The 21,569-nt window shown below is 41.8% G+C and overlaps 1 protein-coding gene across 1 annotated transcript; it reads right to left on the bottom strand.

Moving 5' to 3' along the window:
• Positions 1-1,644: 1,644 nt before the first annotated feature.
• LOC107291644 (25-hydroxyvitamin D-1 alpha hydroxylase, mitochondrial) lies at positions 1,645-15,552 on the bottom strand. The gene is made up of 9 exons (XM_015820668.1): positions 15,349-15,552; positions 11,258-11,448; positions 8,504-8,700; positions 7,314-7,514; positions 6,119-6,282; positions 4,729-4,895; positions 3,330-3,411; positions 2,419-2,616; positions 1,645-1,758 (listed from the first exon to the last, which is right to left on the bottom strand). The coding sequence occupies exons 1-9, from the start codon at positions 15,550-15,552 to the stop codon at positions 1,645-1,647; spliced, it is 1,518 nt and encodes a 505-aa protein (XP_015676154.1).
• Positions 15,553-21,569: the final 6,017 nt, after the last annotated feature.

Raw genomic sequence — 21,569 nt, 5'->3', positions numbered from 1 at the left:
GGTCTTCTTAGTAAGACTGAAATCATATGAGTATTAAAAAAAAATCCTGTATTTTTTTTTTGGGGACAATGTCAGAGAACTTGCCCAAATATAGCTCTACCACAGATTTACAAATAGGTTTTGTATTATGATTGGCTACTGCACAGTGCTCTCTGGAAGGGACAGAATGAATGATAAACAGCTATAGTTGAAAATAGACCAGGAAAGTTTTTAGATTGAGTTATATCATTTAAACCAGGGGTGTCCAGCCTTGGCAACTTTAAGACCTGTGGACTTCAACTCCCATGCTGGCTGGGGAATTCTGGGAGTTGAAGTTTTAAAGTTGCCAATGTTGGACACCCTAATTTAAATGTTTTTAAAAGGGATGCTTATCGTTTCAAGCTTTATCTGATTTATAATCGGTTTATATAGCTTAGCTTCTCTCCAGAATAGTGGGTGTTACAATTTGAGGAGTGATGAGTGTTTTCTTTCGATGATCCTGAGTGTATATCATGTTATATCACCTTTGGGGAATCAGAATTACATAATTCCATTAATTGCAACTTTAAATATGTAGCGGGAGTAGATAACCACAGATTTGTCCCTCAACCCAATTTTAGATTTATTGTGACCTTAAAGCACAGGCAGAGTCAGTATCATATTTTTTGTTTAAAAAAAGTTCATTATTTAATTCAAAGATAAAAAATAAATATAGCACCAAATGGACGTGATCCATTGTGATTACAGAAACTGCTTCAGTACAACCGTTTCAAAATACAGAAAAACCTTACTTCATTTTTAAAGATAAAGTTTTTTTTTCTTTCTGACAGCTTCTGCTACCAACATTTCTCTATTCATAAATTACAAGCTAGAAAAATATAAATATGTTGAGAAATGCATTAAATATTAAAAATTAGCATGGCAATAATAACAATAATAATAAGGCACCGAGATATGTAATTGTTCCCAAAGTTCTAAATATGATACATCCACTGTGTTTTCACAGCAATAGAGGAGTTCTGATTACGGCGTGGTGGCCTAGTGGTGAAGATGTTCGCCTCCCACCCAGAAGGTTGAGAGTTCAATCCTAAGTAGCAGCAGATGTTTCTCTCCTAGGGCGTAAAAAAAAAAACCTGCGAACTCCATATGGCATCAGGAAGGGCATCCAGCCAGTAAATGCTCAGCTCCATCAACTCTGCCCCGAATTAAGGGATTACAGGGTTGTAAAAAGGGAATTTTAGAGGAGTTCTGATTACAGCTACAAATCAGAAGAAAGTCTTTTCATTCAAAACCCTGAGTTAAGGAAACCACACTCTATTGCCTTTTAGCAATTTGTGTTATCGTTGTGGCTAAGATTTGAAATAGGGTTTGGTTGGTTTCTGTGGTCTTTTTCATAGCCTAGATGGAGACTGGGAAACATTCTTGGCGTTGGAGTCATTTTGAAGTGTCCATGTTCCAGAACTGCAGAGGGGATTTCTCTGGAGCTAACCTTGCTCAGCAACATGGGTCTTCACCCTCTTTTGTTGTCCTTTCAAACTAATATCAAGAATTCAAACAGGTAGCTCCACTCGGGGCTACCGAATTCTATACAGTAAGGTTCTATAAGCACCAGTTGTGCATTAACAGGAAACCCAAGTCAATAGTTTTTCCTTGTTTTGTCTGGTTTCAACGACTGAGAAACTGCAAATTGATGTCCTTCTCTGGCACAAGCAAGGTCCGTGTCATGGGGCTTACAATTTGCCCCTCCTCTTCAGGTTTCACTTTGAAATGCATCAGGATCTGTTTTTTTTAAAGGGAAAGAAAGAAACCTTTTAGCATTCTTTGAGACCAGGCTAACTTTAACTCAGTGAGACAATTTTTAATTTTAACGTTGTCATCTCAATTTACAGTACGAAGTCTAACTATTGGAGGTGGGAGGATAAGTGCATTCAAACAGGGCAGCTATAACCTGACCGATCCAAAATCCTCATGCAACTATTCCATCTTTTCCTCTTAGTGATATTTTTGCAGGAAAAAAAGGGGAATAATTGATGGGAAATATGGGAGATTTAAAAATGGAAGACAGCTACCCAGAATTCCTTTAATAGTAACAGTTCCTTTAATAGTAAGATGAGTGGCATATAAATTTAATAAATAGGAAGGAAGGAAGGAAGGAAGGAAGGGAGGGAGGGAGGGAGGGAGGGAGGGAGGGCGGAAAGAATGAAAGAAAGAAAGAAAGAAAGAGAGAAAGAAAGAAAGAAAGAAAGAAAGAAAGAAAGAAAGAAAGAAAGTAAGATGACAATGTTTTGCCATTGTGTCCTTCCCCCCACCTCCCCAAAATTCCAAGTTTTCAAGCATGCCAGTTGTAGAGCAAGAGCCTATCTGGAAAATATCATCATCATCATTATCATCATCACCATCATTATCATCATCATCATCATCACCATCTGTAGACCATACCCTAGCTAGCGCCAGATAAACTTCAAGTTCCGCAATGCGTCGGCCAATGCAACTGCGTTTGCCAAAGCCAAAGGGAATGGAGGCATAGGGGTGGTGTGAAGCGTTCTTCTGCAGCCATCGCTCAGGCTGGAAGGAGTTGGGATCGGAGAAGTACTTCTCATCTCGAGAGGTAGCAAAATGGCAAAGGGTTATCAGGGTCTAAAGAAAAGAGGAAGAGGAAAAAAAGGAGCCTCATGAGAAAAGCAATTCAGAGACCCATGTTTAGAGTGTCTACATGATTCATTGCTCTACATCCACTTCCTTGTCCTTCTTGAAGTGTTTTCTTAGTTCCCATTTCTTGACGCAAACCTTCAATGGTCCCTTGTCTTCATTTTGCCCTTAAGACAGTATTTCCATTAAGGAATCCTTTCCTTGAGTTCCAATGTAATAAGAATTCCTGTATGCTTATCCCAAAATATTTATACATTTCCAGAGACTTGGGGACTCAGAGTAACAGGTTTGTTTTGGATCTCCCTGGTGTCCTACAGGGAATAGTTGTATCTACTTTACTCTTTCTTCCCATTTATTGTATGTTATTAATTTTTTCCTCTTGGAAAGGACTTCACCACTTCCATGCTCCTTACAACTTTGTTGATGTTAAAACTCAGCTGCACATTAGACATGTAAGGAGAGCGCCAGTAGCACATCATGGGCAGCTGGTAACTACCATCCTAGATGAACCACATGTGGCTGAGATCACATTTTGTCTAGAGTATCAGCCTTGTTTTGAGTAGGCTCGTAGCTTAACTCAGCAGTTGCTTCTAATTGTTGTATCCAAATGAGATACGAATGGTTTGTGGCAAAATACTGCAGACTAATGGTTACTGTGCTTTCTTTCCATTTCCATTTGCATCATCTCTGCCCTTGCTCACCTTCTTCGGGATGATATAGTCTCCCACTTGGATGTCCCTGTCTGAAATGACTCGTGCATTACCAGGAATCACCGGGTACAATCTGTAAAGAGCAAACAAAGGCACAAGTTATTTTAAAGAAATCACAGATATCACTCTCTGCTCAGCTGCCGAGGACTATCGATACTCAGTGCAAAGCATATTGATAAAAAATAAAGTTCTCTAGCTAGGAAGCTAAATTTGCATCCAGCCTCCGTATGGATGCTCCACTGCAAAAATCTAAACAGGAAAGCTGAGCGCCTTCTAAGAGCCCTGGTGGCGCAGTGGTTAGAATGCAGCATTGCAGGCTAATTCTGCCGACTGCCAGGAGTTTGATCCTGACCGCCTTAAGGTTGACTCAGCCTTCCATCCTTCTGAGGTCAGTAAAATGAGGACCCAGATTATTGGGGGCAATAGGCTAACTCTGTAAACCGCTTAGAGAGTGCTGTAAAGCACCAAGGGGTGGTATATAAGTCTAAGTGCTATTGCTACTGAGCCATGCAAAAGAAAAGCAAAGAGTTTTAGTAGATTTTAAAATCCATGTTGGTATAAGTCAGGGGTAGGCAACCTTGGCTCTTTTATGACTCGTGGACTTCAACTCCCAGAATTTCTGAGCCAGCCATGCATGGCTGGCTCAGGAATTCTGGGAGTTGAAGTCCACGAGTCATAAAAGAGCCAAGGTTGCCTACCCCTGGTATAGGTAATCCTCTACTTAAGACTGTCATTGAGTATGGAATTATAGTTGTAATTGCAGTCATTAAGTGGGTTACCATGTGATTGGGCCCAATTTTGTGACATTTGTTGTGGCGGTTGATAACCCATTTTACCTAATGGGAATTTTTTTGACTGGAAGTAAATACCAGAAACCGGCAAAAAAAAACCAACCGAAAATTTGTGGTCATGTGATCTCAGGATTCTGCAAAAAGCCATAAAGGTGAGCCTTTTGACAAGTGTCCAAAAGGTGATATCCTGACCATGAGGGATATGTGTATTACGGCCATTATAACTTCAAAATTGGGTCATAAGTAGTTTGTGGTGAGTCTATCGTAACTTTGAAGCAAACAGTGTAAGCCAAGCAACTACCTGTACTCAAATGGATTTTTACATGGACAAATAAGTTACGGATGTTAAAACTTAGCATCTCTGAATGCCAAAGGCTGGCAAGAATAGAAGGCTGATCTTAAGAGAAGGTCTTAAAAATAACAGGTGCCCTTGAACTGCTACCATTCAGCTTCTGCCCTGAAAAACACCCTAGCTGGCTTCTGGGCAAGGAGAAACCTGTCCATCTTTTCAGCTTTCCCTAGCAAGATCAACACAGGATGTTTCTGTGTTTCTACCTGCCGCATACCAGCTTCCCATCTGCTCCTGAAATAAGACTCACCTCAGGACCTCCTTCACCACCGCCTTCAGCAGAGGCATCTGAGCGACCTCAGCAGCTGTGGGAATGAGTCCGTCCTGCATCACGGTGGTGATTTCTTCATGGACAGCAGCTTGTATCTGAGGGTGACGGGACAACTCATACAAACTCCAGGACAAAGTGCTTGAGATCTGCAGGGATACAGAGAGAAATGGATTCAGAACTAGTCTAAGGGTATAGAGAATAAGCCCTCTGTGAGGCTGGAGGCATTGTTGCAAAGTAGTCCGTACTGTTTTTTGTGCTAGCTGTCTAGAGCAGGGGTAGGCAACCTTGGCTCTTTTATAACTCGTGGACTTCAACTCCCAGAAGCTATGCTGACTCAGGAATTCTGGGAGTTGAAGTCCACGAGTCATAAAAGAGCCAAGGTTGCCTACCCCTGCTCAAGAGTATTCTTCTTTCGTACAGCTAAAGAACACAAACTAAGAATCATGGATGGAATCCATGTCCCTCCATCAGATTATGCCAGGTAAAGAGCGGAGCAGCTAATACTACTAGCTGCATTAAACAAAGCTGCAAGGGGGCCATATGACCAGGAAAAATGTCCTCAGACAACGCTGGCTCCCTCAGCTAAGAAACAGATGAGCACCATCCCCTAGAGTCAAACACAACCGGACAGGGGAAACCTTTACCTTTAAACAGAGCTGCACAGTGCAGAAACTATTTACAGGCTCCTGCACATTTTCTAAAAGCTAAGATGCATTCACTTTACATATTTTAAAGCAGCCTTCCTCAAATATCTCACGTATGTGCTAGACATGGGGTAGGCAACCTTAGCTCTTTTATGACTCGTGGACTTCAACTCCCAGAATTCCTGAGCCAGCCATGCTGAGGGGAAAAGGAGAGGTTTCCAAGCTGAGCCATGCTGGCTCAGGAATTCTGGGAGTTGAAGTCCACGAGTCGTAAAAGAGCCAAGGTTGTCTACCCCTGGGCTAGACTATATCCCTCACTAACTGGAAATGATGGGAAATTCAATCTAACACAATTGGAAAGTTCCTGATTGGGGAAAGCTGTCCTCACTCTAAGCCATGGACACAGGAAATAAATTTCAGGTTCAGGCACAATCCCATCACACCTACATCCTTGTCCTCCCCTACAGAACAGCTACTCAAGGGAAGGAATATGGTCCTCCTGACTATTCAAGATAAGGTTATCGGGGCCTGCAGAACAGTTAAGTCCACCATAAGAAGACGAGATTATCCCTCTGATCTGTTACCCACAATATCTATTAATGCTTTCCCCGTCGCACAAACTAGTTTCAGCTGAAGTTGGATTGGATGTGGCTTCCACAGCTAGAGAGAAATAATGCTTGCAAGTATAGAAAATATTCAATTTTAGAGCATCCCCAAATACTTACTGTGTCCACACCAGCCAGCAGGAGCTCGGTCACATTTCCATAAATGGATTTCATGGAGAGTTTTTCTTGTGCCAAGTAATAAGTGAGGTATTTTCCTTCGACTTTCTCCCCCTGGTTGATTCTTTCTGAAACTTCAGCCATCCGCTTATCGATGTGTCCTTTGGCTAGAAAAGAAATGGGCAAAAGATCATTCCTTGTCTCTCTGTTGGAGCCATCCAACAACATATTCAACAACCTTCACAACATATCAGTCAAGTCTGAATGTTTCTTGTTTCTTGTTTTAATATGATCTTAGGCAAACAGGAGAATATCATCTTGTACATAGACCATCCCTGGCTCTCGCTAACATGTTAGCAATAGGTATCTATTTGTTTTAAGTATTTACACACTACCCTTCAATCAAATACTCAAAGTACTGCTATTTCAATTCTGCATTCAGGGAAATTCCTGAATAATCTGAATAATCTACAAGGAGAAAATGACAATTGTAACAGAAAATGAAATGAGAAATAGCACATTTCTGGTCCTTATAAAATCATGCTTTATAATAAATAATACTAACAACAACATTGATAATCACATAAGACTATCTATCTATCTATCTATCTATCTATCTATCTATCTATCTATCTATCTATCTATCTAATCATCATCTATCTTCTATCTGTCATCTATCTATCATTTATCTATATCTATCTATCTATCTATCTATCTATCTATCATCATCATCTATCTTCTATCTGTCATCTATCTATCTATCTATCTATCTATCTATCTATCTATCTATCTATCTATCTATCTATCTATCTATCTATATCATCTTATCCATCATCTATCTTCTAGCTGTCATCTATCTATCATCTATCTATCTATCTCTGTCTATCTATCTATATCATCTTATCTATCTATCATCATCTATCTTCTATCTGTCATTTATCTATCATCTCTCTCTCTCTCTCTCTATCTATCTATCTATTTATCTATCTATATCATCTTATCTATCATCATCTATCTTCTATCTGCCATCTATCTATCATCCATCAATCATCTATCTACCTATCTAATCTCTCATCTATATCTGTCTATCATCTATCTCTATTTATAACATTTATATAGCCACCCATCTTTCAGCTCCCAATCAAAGATTAGTTAAATATTATTTAAAGTAAAAAAGTTTAGTGGCAGCAACACTCACCAAACTCAAACATATAGTCCCAAGATTCACAGAACTTCTGCCATGGCTTAGGAAAGATTTGGTGCAAAAATTTGGGCATGGCCATCGTGAGCAGAGTCATGACAAACATGGTGTTGATGGAGCTAATGAACTTCTCTGTTTCTTCTGGAACTTTGGGTTCCAGGCAGCCAATGCGGGATTCAAAGAGGACCGAAGAAATGCCTAGAAAAACCCAAGCCAGGAAGGGAATTAAAAGAATGGACACTTCAATCATTACAGCAGAAACTTTCTACACCAAACTTCATCCCTTAGTAGCTGAGTTTTTTTTTTTTTTTTAAACAAGCACTGGCAACACACTTTCTTCTCTACAACCATCAGGGTTTTAAAATTGTAATTAAAGAATTAAATTTAAATATTGAAGTTAGAGGTTTTCACTTTGCAGAATTCAACAAAAGTTGCCATTATTTTAATGCCTAAAGCCCTCTGATTAACAAGAAACTTGGAACATGAACATTTATTGAGGACTCATTAAGTGATGGTAAAATTTTGCTAAAGAGAGTAGTAATGAAAGACGTATGGGGAGAAAAGTATAAATTAACTACTCTTACGTGTTTGTATCATCAACCCTATAAAAATAGTATGTAGGTAGTCCTCGACTTCTGGCCACATTTGGGACCAGAATTTCTGTTGTTAAGCAGGGTGGTTGTTAAGTAAGTCCTTCCTAATTTTATGACCATTTTTGCCACAGTTGTCAGTGCAGTTATTAAGTGAATCATACGGTCGTTAAGCAAACCTGACTTCCCCCATTGACTTTGCTTGTGAGAAGCTGGATGGCAAGATTGAAATTTTTATTTTATTTTATTTATTCATTAAAGCGATTTGTCATAGCAAAATGACTCTGGCAATCATGTGACCCAGGACACTGCAACCGTTGTAAATACGCACCGGTTGCCAAGCACCAAAATTTTGATTTGTGGGATGCTGCTGTGACGGTCGTAAGTGTGAGGACTAGTTGCAAGTCACTTTTTTCAGTGCTATGACTAAGTCGAGGACTAATTGTAGTTTATCTCAGATAAATTCAGCCCGGCTCCATTGTACTACATTATAACATCATGCTATGTTTCTCTACTTGTAAATGAAGTCGCCAGTGTAACTTTGATACAGATGAAGTTTGGTGAGGCGATTACAAAACAGGCACAGCGATAAGGTACCTTCTAATCCAAACTTGTAGAATTCGTCGGCCACATTCTTGACAACGTGTCGCTCGTGGAGATTTCTCTGGTGCTGCAGCCGGCAGATTAGATCACTGACCACGTCATTCAGGGTGCCCGTGTAAGATTCCACCTCCTTGGGCTTCAGCATGTGTTTTCCTAGGATGCTGCGAATTTGCTGCCACTCCTCACCTTCCCTGCAGGGTAGAAAACAGCCTCCGTTAGCATGCTGGGCAGGAGGAAAGCTCTACAGGAAAGCTCTGGGAAGAGAAAACTTAGAAACCAGCAAGGACATTCTCCCATTTCCAAAGAGAGATATACAGTAAGTATCAGCTTGGCAGAGCTACACCTCCACCCTTGGAAAAGAGATTCCCCCCCCCCCCATTCAATTATGTCTGATTCTCAGATATTGATTGCATAAGTCGCTCCTGGCAAGGTTTTTCAATAGTGGTTTACCATTGCATCATTCATTGGGCGGAGAGAAAGTGACTGGACCAAGATCACTCAGCTGGCTGTGTGCCTCAGGCAAGATTAGAACTCAGCTTCCTGGTTTCTAGCCTGAGGCCTCAATCATTACACCACACTGGGATAGATAGTCCACTAATAATCTGTAAACAAACAGCCCAGAGCCCTTCCAAAAGGGCTGAGGGCTTATCTCTTTGTTACATTTCCTTTTCTTGTTACTCATATCCTGCACTGGTCCAGGCTGTGGAAGCCACCAGCCAGCAGATGGGACAACCCCTACGGAGGGAGCCTGAATCATCCTCACGGCTTAGTGAGGTCCTCAGAGCGATTTCTCACTTCCCAGCTTGCAGAAGACTCAGCAAGATTCTGCTGTTCTCACGTAATGCAAACATGAGGGTCTCTCCTTCCCTCCGGTCCTCTACAGGCCAGCTCTAGGGAGCAGTCCTCCAAAGGAAGAAACACAAAATGAAGCAGACTAGCCATGAGGCTAATCCTTATGATTCAAAGTTATCTCCATTCACGCACTCATACAGGTAGTCCTTGACTTACGGCCACAATTGAACCCAAGATTTCTGTCGTTGAGACATTTGCTAAGTGAATTTTGCCTCATCTTACAATCTTTCTTGCCCCAATTGGGGGTTAAGTTAGTGTCACAGTTGTTAAGTGAATCTGGCTTGACTTCGCTTGTCAGAAAGTTGCAAAAGGGGAACACATGACACCCCCCCGGGACACTGCAACCGTCATAAATATGAGGCAGTTGCCAAATGTCTGAATTTTGATCACATGACCTCAGGGAAGGCTACAACAGTCGTAAGTGTGAAAAACGGTCACAAGTCACTTTTTTCCAAGGGCGTTGTAACTTTGAATGGTCACTAAATGAACTGTTGTAAGTTGAGGACTACCTGTAGTATGACAGAATCCTTGACCTGATGCTTTAAGGATTTTAGCCTACCCTTTCCAGAGCCAGAAGGCTGAGATGCCAGAAGAAAGAGAATAATTTCAGCTCAGCATTTAAAGTAGACAAGCTCTGACTAAAATTCGGTGGCCGGCAGCTTCAGCCAGTCTGGCCGATGGTCAGAAATGTTGTGTGCCGTAGCTTTGGAGGGTCCATCGGTTAGAGTGGCATAGAGTGATACATAAAAACCAATAAATAAGGTGTGTCCCTCCCATTACGCAATCCAACTGTGAAATCCTTCATGTAGGACTATCTGAGATCTTTGCTCCAGAGTTTCCATTACTGCCCAATTCTGCTGATTTTGTGTGAGAAATAGAGAGGGCAGGAAACATCTTATCCCGTGACATGAAAACATATCTTAAGACACTGGAGGCTGTAGTCAATTGTGTAATTCACCACTACCACCTACACATATGTTTTGTGAGTATGTGTAGGTAGTAGTGGTAAATTACACAATTGTCTACAGTCTCTGCTGCCTTAAGATGTGTTTTTGTGTCATGGGAACAGACAATACTGTTGATATCCATATTGCTCAGGAACAGGATTATTTTTTTTCAGGATAATATGTTGCCTTCTGTGAGAGACGAGATAGCAGCCCTCCCCACCCCCCCACCCAAAACCCAAGTGAACTGGCAGTCAGATCTTACTTGAGCACTGATTGAAAGACAACACACATTATTGGAATTGAGGGCAGAAGACTAGTTGACCTGGTTCAGGGCAACTACACACAACTCTATCCCCCACCCACCTCACTTGCTTTGGCTGCCTGAAGTAACTGGTTCACTTGACCTACTGGTGGGGCTGTCCTGTCCTATCTTGGTCTTTCTAAGCTCCTGCAGCCTTCTTAACCTGCCAACTTTGGAGAGCCAACAGCTTTCCCGGTTTTTTGCTTCCTAGAGAGACATGAAATTCTTCCCCTTTCAGCCAAGATTTATAGGTTGCGTGGATAAAGGTTGTATTATATTGGGCTTTGTATTATATTGGGCTTTGATTCTTATTTTCAAGTTTGATTGTTTATTTTCTAGTTCTGATAGTTAGCTGTCTCGAGAGCAGAAACTCCTTCTATAAACCAAAGGATGAATGGCAATGGGCTTTTAAAATGGCTGCCTAAATGGCCATCAGAGCCCCATCTTCATATGCATAAAACCTTCTTGAAAGTCTCCGGGAAGTCACTAGAGGGAGCTACTCCACAGCTAATCAATGCATGAAATTATTTGCTGGGTGGGAAATAATGAAAATGGAATAACCTCTGCAAGGACAGCCTTCAGGGGAACTCTCCTGCAACATGGACTCCTGCCAGCCTGCCTGGACAACAAAAAGCAGCAAATACTTACGCTGTAAGCAGCCCGTATGCATGGCCTCGGCACACTCGATAATCCTTCCAGGAGGAGAGGTCGGAGCGAATGGGATGCTTGCCTTCCTGTCTCAGCACCTGTTCAATCAGACTGGGATCTGCCACATGGACTGTGAGGATGGGCCCAAAACTCGCCTTCCAAACCGGGCCGTATTTAGCCTTGCCTTCAATCTAGGAGGAGAGCAGGAGAGAAGCTTGTGAGGAGGGAACCCATAATGATCCAATGGCTTTCCCACTCAGGGAAGAAGACCCAGTCAGGAAACATAATAACACTCCCCCCTCCCATCTCTTTTGTTTGATTAATCCTAAATTCTGCATAATTTCTGAAGGGATTACTAAATAAGGAAATATCTAGAAAGGCTGTTAATCTCAAATCCAATCCATTCCAGGCAGAAATATACTGAACCCCTGGGAGATACACTTCATGTGTCAAGTTTCTCAACAGTTACATTTCCTTCCTGAGGGAAAATTGATTGTGGAATTTTTCTCCCTTACTGGTAATCTCCATGTCAAAAAAGATAAGCATCTGATGTCCAAAATGAATACCCAAATACAGGTAGTCCTCGACTTAGAACAGTTCGTTTAGTGACCGTTCCAAGTTACAAAGGTACTGAAAAAAGTGACCATTATGACCATTTTTCACACTTATGACCGTTGCAACATCCCTGTGTTCACATGCCTTATATTTGGATGCTTGACAACTGACTCACATTTACGACGGTTGCAGTGCCCCAGAGTCATATGATCTCCTTTTGCAAGCTTCTGAGAAGCAAAGTCAATGGGGGAAGCCAGATTTCATTTAACCACCGGGTTACTAATTTAAGGACTGCAGTGATTCACTTTACAAATGTGGCGAGAGAAGTCGTGAAATGGGGCAAAACTCACTTCACAAATTACTCACTTAGCAACATAATTTTTAGGCTCAGTTGTGGTTGTAAGCTGAGGACTACTTGTACATCGGTACATCACAGTACCTCTATAACGTGAGGATCTTCACATATGTGAAAAGGGATTAACTTGGATTTAATATCTAAAGAAGCACTAAAACAAATTGCCAGTGCAAAGACAGTAGCTTATTGGACAAGATGGGCCAATTTTAGTCCTGAAGATTATGTGACAAAACTAAGTCGATGGGCTTTTTCTGCTGCAATAACTGGGACTGAAAAATAGGTTTAGTCTTCTTTGGATCGATTCCCTGTGATATAGACTCTTAAAAGTGGGACACAAAAGGATTTTTGGCTCTCTGAAAATGTGTAGGATTGTGCTTTTCATTTATTTGGTTAGAGCCTTCTGTAGATTCTTGAGTAGCTTTCATTATTTAGTCTGATTTTCTGTTAAGTTGCTACTCCTTATGGTTGTATGTCCCTTGTGATAAAGTAGAAAAGTGAAAGAAATCTAAGTACAACCAAAACTGAGTTCTTAAGTTAAGCATCAGCATTCTTCAATGGTTCATTTGCTTTTCCCTGTTTGGAAAATACAATAGTATATCAACAATAATCGAATTGCAAAAAAGGATCACAACAATGAATATATACAATTGTCCTTAAAGGGTACACATGGAAAGAGAGGATATATATTTAGTCTCACATCATGAATACTTCCTACACTATCCAAAGACAGCAGTGGTGCATAAAACAAACAGCCTCACCCATCTTAAAAGCTATGTGGGGGTCTTTTTACCTTTGTGAAAATCATTGACATTAGATTACCAGTACAGCATTCAACAAACTTAACACTGGTATGATAGTCCAAAACAGTCTTCTCTTCACCCCTCAGATTATTTTCAGAGATAATCAGGACAATGATATTACAGATGCCAGCAAGGGCATTTTATAAGACAGGTGCTGAATATTTTTTCTCTGCCTATCTAATGATGTACTGCTAAACCTGCAAACCTATTTTGACAATATAGTGTAGTAGTTTGCACTACTATGTTTCAGTAATGTAACTCAGTATCAGAGTATCAGAGACCTTTGGCAGGAAGAATTGGACTGCAATAGGAAATTACTCTACACAATAGGACCATTGCAAATTTAAATAGGGGCAATAAAAACAGTCACCAAGAAAACAACGTTCAGAAAGCACCAAGAACACTTCAATAAAAAAAAAGAAGTTTTGTGTCCATTGTGCTAAAGTTACAGGAAACATGAGGATTGATGAATGGCAAAGAGATTTTGGAAGTAAAATAAAACAGTCTCTATTTTAGAGCATGCAGAAGGAGGTAATTTCCACAAATATAATAAAACACCCGTCTTATTGAGACAACTACTGAACACACTCATTGAACATGTATGTTAAAACAAGAACGGGCTAGGGTGCTCTCATCTCTGCTCACCTCACAGAACTATCAGTGATTTTAAAATTATACAGTGTGTTCCATGTGCACGTAAGTACAGTTTAATGCTATAGATGGCCACAAGGTCAAGATGGCTTTGCTCAGCTCAGTGGCTTAGGTTTTTCAACAAAAGCTACTGTCTATGTAACCGAGCACAGTAGACCCGCAAGCTAGGAAAGAACGTGCTGAACTAATATTTACTGAAATAGCCTTTTGCTTGGAGACAAAAAGTGCCCACTGTAAGGGTTCCATACATGCAAGTGACGATCCTGACCCCAGAACTTCTGCGCCTTGTAGAATACCTATTCCAGTTTTATAAATATGGCATCATAAACCAGGGGTTCTGCTATGACATGGTTCAGGAATGTCTTATTGTTCGTCTTGCCTAGCTCTTGCTGAATTGTCATTAAGTGCCCGTGATTCCTCTCCCGCTGAAGCAACAGAGATTTTTAAGCAAAGCTTTAGAGAATTGCTCAGTATTGCTTATGAAAGTCCTAGGGGGTATATTTCATGCCACATCCTTAACTTGGAGATTCATTTTCAGACTGCTTTAAGGATGCCAGGGGCCAATTGCTTCACCACATTCATACAAGGAGATAAGTTATTCGGATAATTGGAATTCTGGGCAGAAGCTTAAAAAAGAAATAATCAAGGCATCATCCATGAAGTTAAAAAAAAAACAACCCCAAGAATTAAGGATTCAAAGGACAATTTGAGAAATCATGGATCAAGAGCCATACATTCAGAAGAAGTTTGCTTATCCAGTGGTGCCATTTCTTCTGTTCTGGGGCACCCCTTTTCAACGTGTCCCTTTTTGACACAGTAAGAGACCCACAGTAAGGACACCCCTGAATAAACAACTGGAGAGAAGGGAGCAGAATTTGTCACGCTGTATGTGACATGTGTTCCCGAAAGGTGCTCTGTGCCTGCTGTCCACTGTCCCCTTCCAAAAAAGGAAGGAACCGTAACTGAGAAAAAGAGCTCTTAGGTGATGTTTGGATGGTGCAACTACCTTGCTTCATTCACAGATATTTTACAGGAGAGTCAGACTTGGTTATTTCCCATCTGTAAACCTTTCTTTTAAAAAACCCCACACAAAACATTTCCTTACGCACATAGACATATCACAGCTTGCAAAGGAAAGCCTAGAATGCTGCACATCTTTCGATTGGTAATCCCAGAAAGCTTTTGATTATAAGTTATCTTGGATCAATAAAAAAGTGGGGAAGTGTCCCTAGGATCGTTTTTTTTAGACTATGCAGTTCATTGGTTTTACATAAGCCCACACAAGAAAAAGGGTTTCCTTTTTTGATGGGGAGAAGCATTAAGGAAAAGATTCATTATAGTTTCAAGCCTTAAAGGAGAGAGAAGAGTGGAGAGGGAGAGGGAGAGATTATCATAGTGGGTGATGAGGGTGTAGGGATGATATTCTTCTGTCTGTCTGTCAGTCTCTATCTCTCTCATCTCTCTCTCTCTCTCTCTCTCTCTCTCTCTCTCTCTCTCTATCTATCTATCTATCTATCTATCTATCTATCATCTATCTATCTATCATCTATCTATCTATCTATCTATCTATCTATCTATCTATCTATCTATCTATCTATCTATCATCTTTCTTTCTTTCTTTCTTTCTTTCTTTCTTTCTTTCTTTCTTTCTTTCTTTCTTTCTTTCTTTCTTTCTTTCTTTCTTTCTTTCTTTCTTTCTTTCTTTCTTTCTTTCTCAAGGCGGCTCTTACCTGGAGTTCGTGGAGTCGGGACAGACCTCTTTTGCAGAAAAGGTCGGTGAAGAAGCCGAGAGCGCTGGGTCCCGGCATCTCCTCCAGAGTCTTGTGGGTTTTAATAACTTTCGATCGCGCCCCGAGGAGAGATTCCACCCACAGCTCAGGAAAGAGCTTCGCGAGCAAAGATGCCTTCGTGGCCAGCTTGAGTGTCTGAGACATCTTTGCGCGGGGAAGCCTGAAGCCGCGGAGAGCGTCGGAGAGCTGTGTTGCTGCGGCATCTTGGATCACCTGTATTTATCTCAGCGGAGCTCAGAGCCCGGCTAAGAGTAGGCTGTCAAGCAGGGCCCGCCTCCCCCGTCACCCGTCCAATCAGAGGCGGGCGCTAAAGGGCTTTCACCGTCCCGTGCGCTTTTGTAAGCCGCCAAGTATCCCGTCGAGACTTCGGTCGTTTCTCTTCTCTTCTCTTCTCTTCTCTTCTCTTCTCTTCTCTTCTATCCTATCCTATCCTATCCTATCCTATCCTATCCTATCCTCCTCTTCTCTTCTCTTCTCTCCTTCTCTTCTCTTCTCTTCTATCCTATCCTATCCTATCCTCCTCTTCTCTTCTCTCCTCCTCTTCTTTTCTCTTCTCTTCTCTTCTCCTATCCTATCCTCCTCTCCTCTTCTTCTCTTCGCTCTCTTCTCCTATCCTATCCTATCTTCTCCTATCCTATCCTCCTTTTCTCTCTTCTTCTTCACTTCTCTTCTCCTATGCTCCCCTCCCCTCCCCTCCTCTCTTCTTTTCTCTTCTCTTCTCTTATCCTATCCCACTATCCTCTTCTTGTCTTCTCTTTCTTCTCTTCTCTTATCCATCCTACTCTCCTCCTTTTCTCTCTTCTCCTCTCCTCTCCTCTCCTTCTGTTCTTTTCTCTTCTCTTATCCTAACCTATCCTATCCTATCCTATCCTATTCTCCTCTTTTCTCCTCTCCTTCTCTTCTCTTCTCCTCCCCTCCCCTCCCCTCTTCTCTTCTCCTCTTCTTCTATCCTCCTCTCCTATCCACTTCTCCTCTTCCCCTCTCCTCTCCTCCTCTCCTCCCCATTTCTCTTCCCTTTTCCTTTCTCTCCCCCTCCCCCTCTCCTTCCCTCTTTGCTCCAAAATCTTTAAATCTTATGAAAATTTAAAGGCTTAAGTGCTTAGTAAAGAAAAACAGTGATCAGTGATAGTAATGAGTTATATTTATTATATAATCATAATCAAATCTTTTTTTAAAAAAAATCTCCCTGGTATTTACATCCTATGACTGAAGTTGATCACATCATAGCATTGGAATGAATGGAGTTGTGTATGTCTGGGGAAAGTGTCCAGAGGAGGGCAACAAAATCATATTTTTTTTAAAAAAAGCGGTTCATATGAGGAAAAACTAAACTGCTGAGTACATTTAGGAAGAAAAAAGAACTGTGCTAAGTGTTGCACATAAATTAGGGATGGAATTAGGAAGGCAGTTGTGAGTCTGTGATAGATCACTGGGTGACTCAGAAATTGGCAAAGATTTCAAATTGCATTGTTTTAAATACTAATGACAACAACATTACTCCCTCCCACAGTATAGTGCTGAAATTCAGAAAGCTTGAGTTAATTAATTGTAGGGTTATGTAAAAGAATGATGAACAAGTTGCAAAATGAAGCGTGCTCTGAGTCCAGAATTATTTCGTTTTTTAAAATCTGGAATGAACACTAGCTTTCCCTGAAAGTATTTATCTGAAAAATGGAAACACCATCTCATGACTTTTCCACATGACCAGGTCAAAGTGCTGCCCTCCAGTCCTTGATGTGGAAGTTGCCTTACACCCATTGCCAACTTCTATTCTGCCACAATAAGGCTGGTAAAGAAGGCCAAGTTAAGGAAAGGGACCAGTGAATTCCTCAGCTTCCTTTTTCTCCCACCAAGCACTATCTTTGTCTGTCTGTCTACCTGTGTGTGTGTGTGTGTGTGTGTGTGTGTGTGTGCGGTGTGCACATGCACACCTATGAGTCAAGGTTGACTTCTGGCAATTGCCTAGATAAGTCACTCCAGTTTTCTTGGCAAGGTTTTTCTGGAAAAGGTTTGCCCTTGCCTTCTCCCTGGGGCTAAGAGAGAGTGACCGGCCCAAGGTCACCCAGATGGCTTTGTACCTAAAAGCAGGACAAGAATTCAGCATGTCCTGCTTTCTACTCCAGTGCCTTCAACCACTACCCCAAACTGGTTCTCAAGCATCATACATTCAGGGCCAAATTAAGGCCAACTGACGCCTAAGCAAAGCCCAACAATGCCCTTCCATTGCTTATTTGACAAGACATTAAGACAAGGGTCTTCGAATTTGGCCCTTTTATGACTGGTGGACTTCAGCTCCCAGAATTCCTCAGCCAGAGTGCCTGGCTGAGGAATTCTGGGAGTTGAAGTCCACCTGTCATAAAAGGGCCAAGTTTGAAGACCCCTGCATTAAGACATTAAGTAAGTGCTGAAGGTGAAATAAGATGTGAAAAATTCAGATGTCTTCCAGGCCATTCCCCCAGGCCGGACCCCACATCTCTATTAAATGCAAACTTAAATATATATATATATATATATTTAGCGCTTTAAAAAAAATCAGTAAAAGAACAAGCTTAAGGATCCCTTATGCGAGTCAAGCAAATGCTAGCCAGACCAGGACAGCCCTGTGCCGCGGCCAGTTCGGACTCGGATGAGAAATCCGACGATGTGTAAAACGGTTCTGTTCCGAGGAACTGCTGCCTCTGCCAGCAGAGGAGGCTGCGCCGCCGGTAACCAGGAAACCCAGCGGCCACCGATGCCCCCCCCACTTCCCGGTGCAAAGGCTCGCCGTGCGGAGAGCGGAGAGCAGAGCAAAGAGTATCTCGCGCTTCCCAAGGAGCGTCCTCAGAACTGCTTCCGTTTAAGAAACTCTGGTGCCTTCTGTTTTGAATTTGGCGCTCTCTCAAGGCAAGTTTGCTGGACTTTTTTTTGTGGTGGGGGGACTTGAATTCCCGAGCGGGTGTGTGTGCATCTGCGCTCACATTCCCTTTTATCGCTTGTTTATTTGCTTTGCAAACTTCCCAGTCAAGTTTGCAAGCGCCCTCCTTTCTGTGTGTTTGTCGGTCCCTGGCACCACTGCGCTTGTACTGGACGGGTGCAAAAGTCTCGCGCCACCGGACGGAACAAATGGGATACCCGATGCTTACCTTCAAGCGCAAACGTTGACATTTTAGTCGCTCTCCACACCAGAGATTTTTTATTTTTTAAAAAAATTGCAAATTAAAGCTGAAAAACAACAGATGAGAAGAGTTGCAAACACGCCGGTTAAAGTTGAGCGTGGCAGTGAAAGATTTAAGGGCGTGACCGTCGGGGAGGGGGAAAACTCTACGTTGCCGTTTCTAAGTGCCCCGAGCGTATGCTTAGTGTGGGTGGCTGTACTGATGGGAAAAAGCAACCACCAATGACATATTTAGACAGAGGCAGAGAGCGGTGGGTTTGACAAAGATGGCAAACGTGCTGGCAGGAGTGGGATGAAGGAAGGATGAAGAGGGAGGGACATCTCCAGATGCTTGCAAAACTGCTAAGCCCACCGTTCCAAAATAATCTGGCTAAAAGGCACAGAAGGAGTTATGTGGTCAAGTGAGAAGCTTAGCTCCACAAGTCCGTTCATTACAAGGACGGTAAGCACTGACTATACTAACCAGAGTGGCAAAGCATCCAGTCCTAGCCCCTTGATCACAAATGGCAGAAAGACCAGTCCCAGAGCTAATTGAGATTGGTCTAAGAACAGCCACCATCACTCTGGCCCCTGGAACAGCCAAAGCCAGAGCCAAATCAATAAACCCCAGGGTACCACTGCTGTCCACTGACAGTTACAGGGGTCAGTGTAGTACGGGGTAGACAACCTTGGCTCTTTTATGACTCGTGGACTTCAACTCCCAGAATTCCTGAGCCAGCATGGCTCAGCTTGGAAACCTCTCCCTTTCCCCTCAGCATGGCTGGCTCAGGAATTCTGGGAGTTGAAGTCCACGAGTCATGAAAGAGCCAAGGTTGCCTACCCCTGGTGTAGTACGTTGTCCTAAAAGCCAATGAAAAGTGCAGTTGCAGGATGCAGGTGCCAGGCCTTTGGACTGGGAGGAACAACAGGGGAGACTTTGGGTTGTGCATTCTCAAAAATAGTAAAAATACAGCCAGATGAAACTCCTTGCCAGTGGAAGCACCAGAAAACTTCTACTGTAGCAATGGGAAGAGGGCCAGTTGGGTGAAGCTGGTCTTTTTTCCTGGTTGAAACTGTCCTTCTGTGCAGAACGGCTTTGTTGCACCGGATTTGGTGCATCTTTCATACAAATTGCTAAGAAGAAAATAAATGGGCAGCTGTTATAGTCACCAGATGTTCTGTGCAGTCCTTTTGTATTTTGCGATTCTCTGAATAAAAGAAAAAGAACAAGAGAAAGTGTGCCCCTTAGTGGCTTCATTCACATGAAGGCAGGACAAGAAGCAACGAACGGAAACTAACCAAGGAGAGAAGCAACCTAGAACTAAGGAGAAATTCCCTGACAGTTAGAACAATTAACCAGAGGAAGCTGTGAATGCTCCAGAAGCGGTGAATGCTCCAACACCGGAAGTTTTTAAGAAGAGACTAGACAGCCATTTGTCTGAAATGGTATAGGGTTTCCTGCCTGAGCAGGGGGTTGGACTAGATGACCTCCAAGGTCCCTTCCAACATTATTATTATTATTATTATTATTATTATTATTATTATTATTATTATTATTATTATTATTATTATTATTATTATTATTATTATNAGGACCTGGGATAGGCAGATGTGGATGTTTGATGGTATTATTATTATTATTACATATCTTTAATCCAGTTACCAAATTAACCCAGCTCTGGAATTTTCAGTAATTTGAACCATGACCCAGCCAAATTAATTGAATTGACACCCACAGTTGAGCCACAAGGACATTATTCCAAGCAGAACATCTTGGCCATCTGTATCTGCTTAGTGGTTACAAAATCTGGGTTGTTGTATAGGGAAATAATATATATTTCTGTTGGACGGGTTTGTTTGTTTGTTTGTCTGTTTGTTTGTGAAGCCTGTTACACATCAAAATCTCCTTGTTTTTTTCTTGCTACAAGATTTATGCAAATCATCGGTTTTGCACTTCTGGGAAGGCTGGGGTCAGTGGTACTCACATAAAGATGTGTTGAGGAGCATTTTCCCAGAATGTATAGTAAATTATTTTCTCCTCCAGATTTTTGTCAAGAAAATCATTCCATCTCACTGCCAGAACACTGCTTTGTAGAGTTTTTCCTAGGATCTTCCCCTGAACATATACAGTGTTTAATTTCAGTGTTGACTTTTTTTTTTTTACTTGAGATTAACAAGTAACTTGATTGCAGAAGGGGTAATCTGCAAGGCAGGTGGCATCTGACTGGAAAAGGTGTATTAGTTCTCTGTCTTACTTTTATATTTTTTGGTTGCCACACCTCTGTAGTCATCCTGTCCTTTATTTTTCAATAACCAGCATTTGATGTTCAAGAGGTTTTTTTTTCCCCCTCACCAGAAATTATATTTAAATAATTAAGGAGTAAATTGCTCAACTATTATCTTCTGAGATTGCTTTGGCTGGTGGTATGAAAGTTAGTTTCTTTTATTTCCCTTCCAGAAGTAAATGGAGTACTTTGCCTGCCAGACTATGAGGAGCATCAGTGTTGTCAGGACAGCACTTGGGGGCAAATGTCCAGGAAAATGGGCAGAGCATGTTGGATCGCTAAAATTCTCTAACCTCAGCTTTCAACAGTTGGGAACTCAAGAGCTACACACAGCCTGAGAGGAGAGAGCCATTTCCAGTAAGTTGCACACATGTCATTAGTAAGCAGACGGGAAGGGCTTAAGTGAGACTCCATCATTACTTTTGTTTAAACTGTATCAACCATTACTGGCTGCCCATGTAAGGTAGTGGTTAAGGCATTAGACTGGCATCAGAGACATCCAGGTTTTCGTCCATTCTCAGCCACAGAAGCCAATCTACTTTACAGGATTGCTTGGGGGGGGGGATGGGAAGAGGAAGAGGCTGTGCCTTGAGCTCTAAAACTGTAAGAAAGTTCAGTTCCATCAGCAACCAAGTGTCCGGCTGTGAATCTCATCCCTGGCACCCCTTGATGACATTTCAAATCCTTCTCACTACTTCTCACTAATTTTATACTACAGACTTTTTGGTCATTTCTTTGTCCCA

The sequence above is a fragment of the Protobothrops mucrosquamatus genome, unplaced genomic scaffold, assembly GCF_001527695.2.
Source record: "Protobothrops mucrosquamatus isolate PMUCROS unplaced genomic scaffold, P.Mucros_1.0 scaffold_155, whole genome shotgun sequence".
In the NCBI taxonomy this organism is placed as follows: Eukaryota; Metazoa; Chordata; class Lepidosauria; order Squamata; family Viperidae; genus Protobothrops; species Protobothrops mucrosquamatus.
The sequence above is the reverse complement of the archived record's forward strand: the minus strand, read 5'-3'. Positions and strand labels throughout refer to the sequence as shown.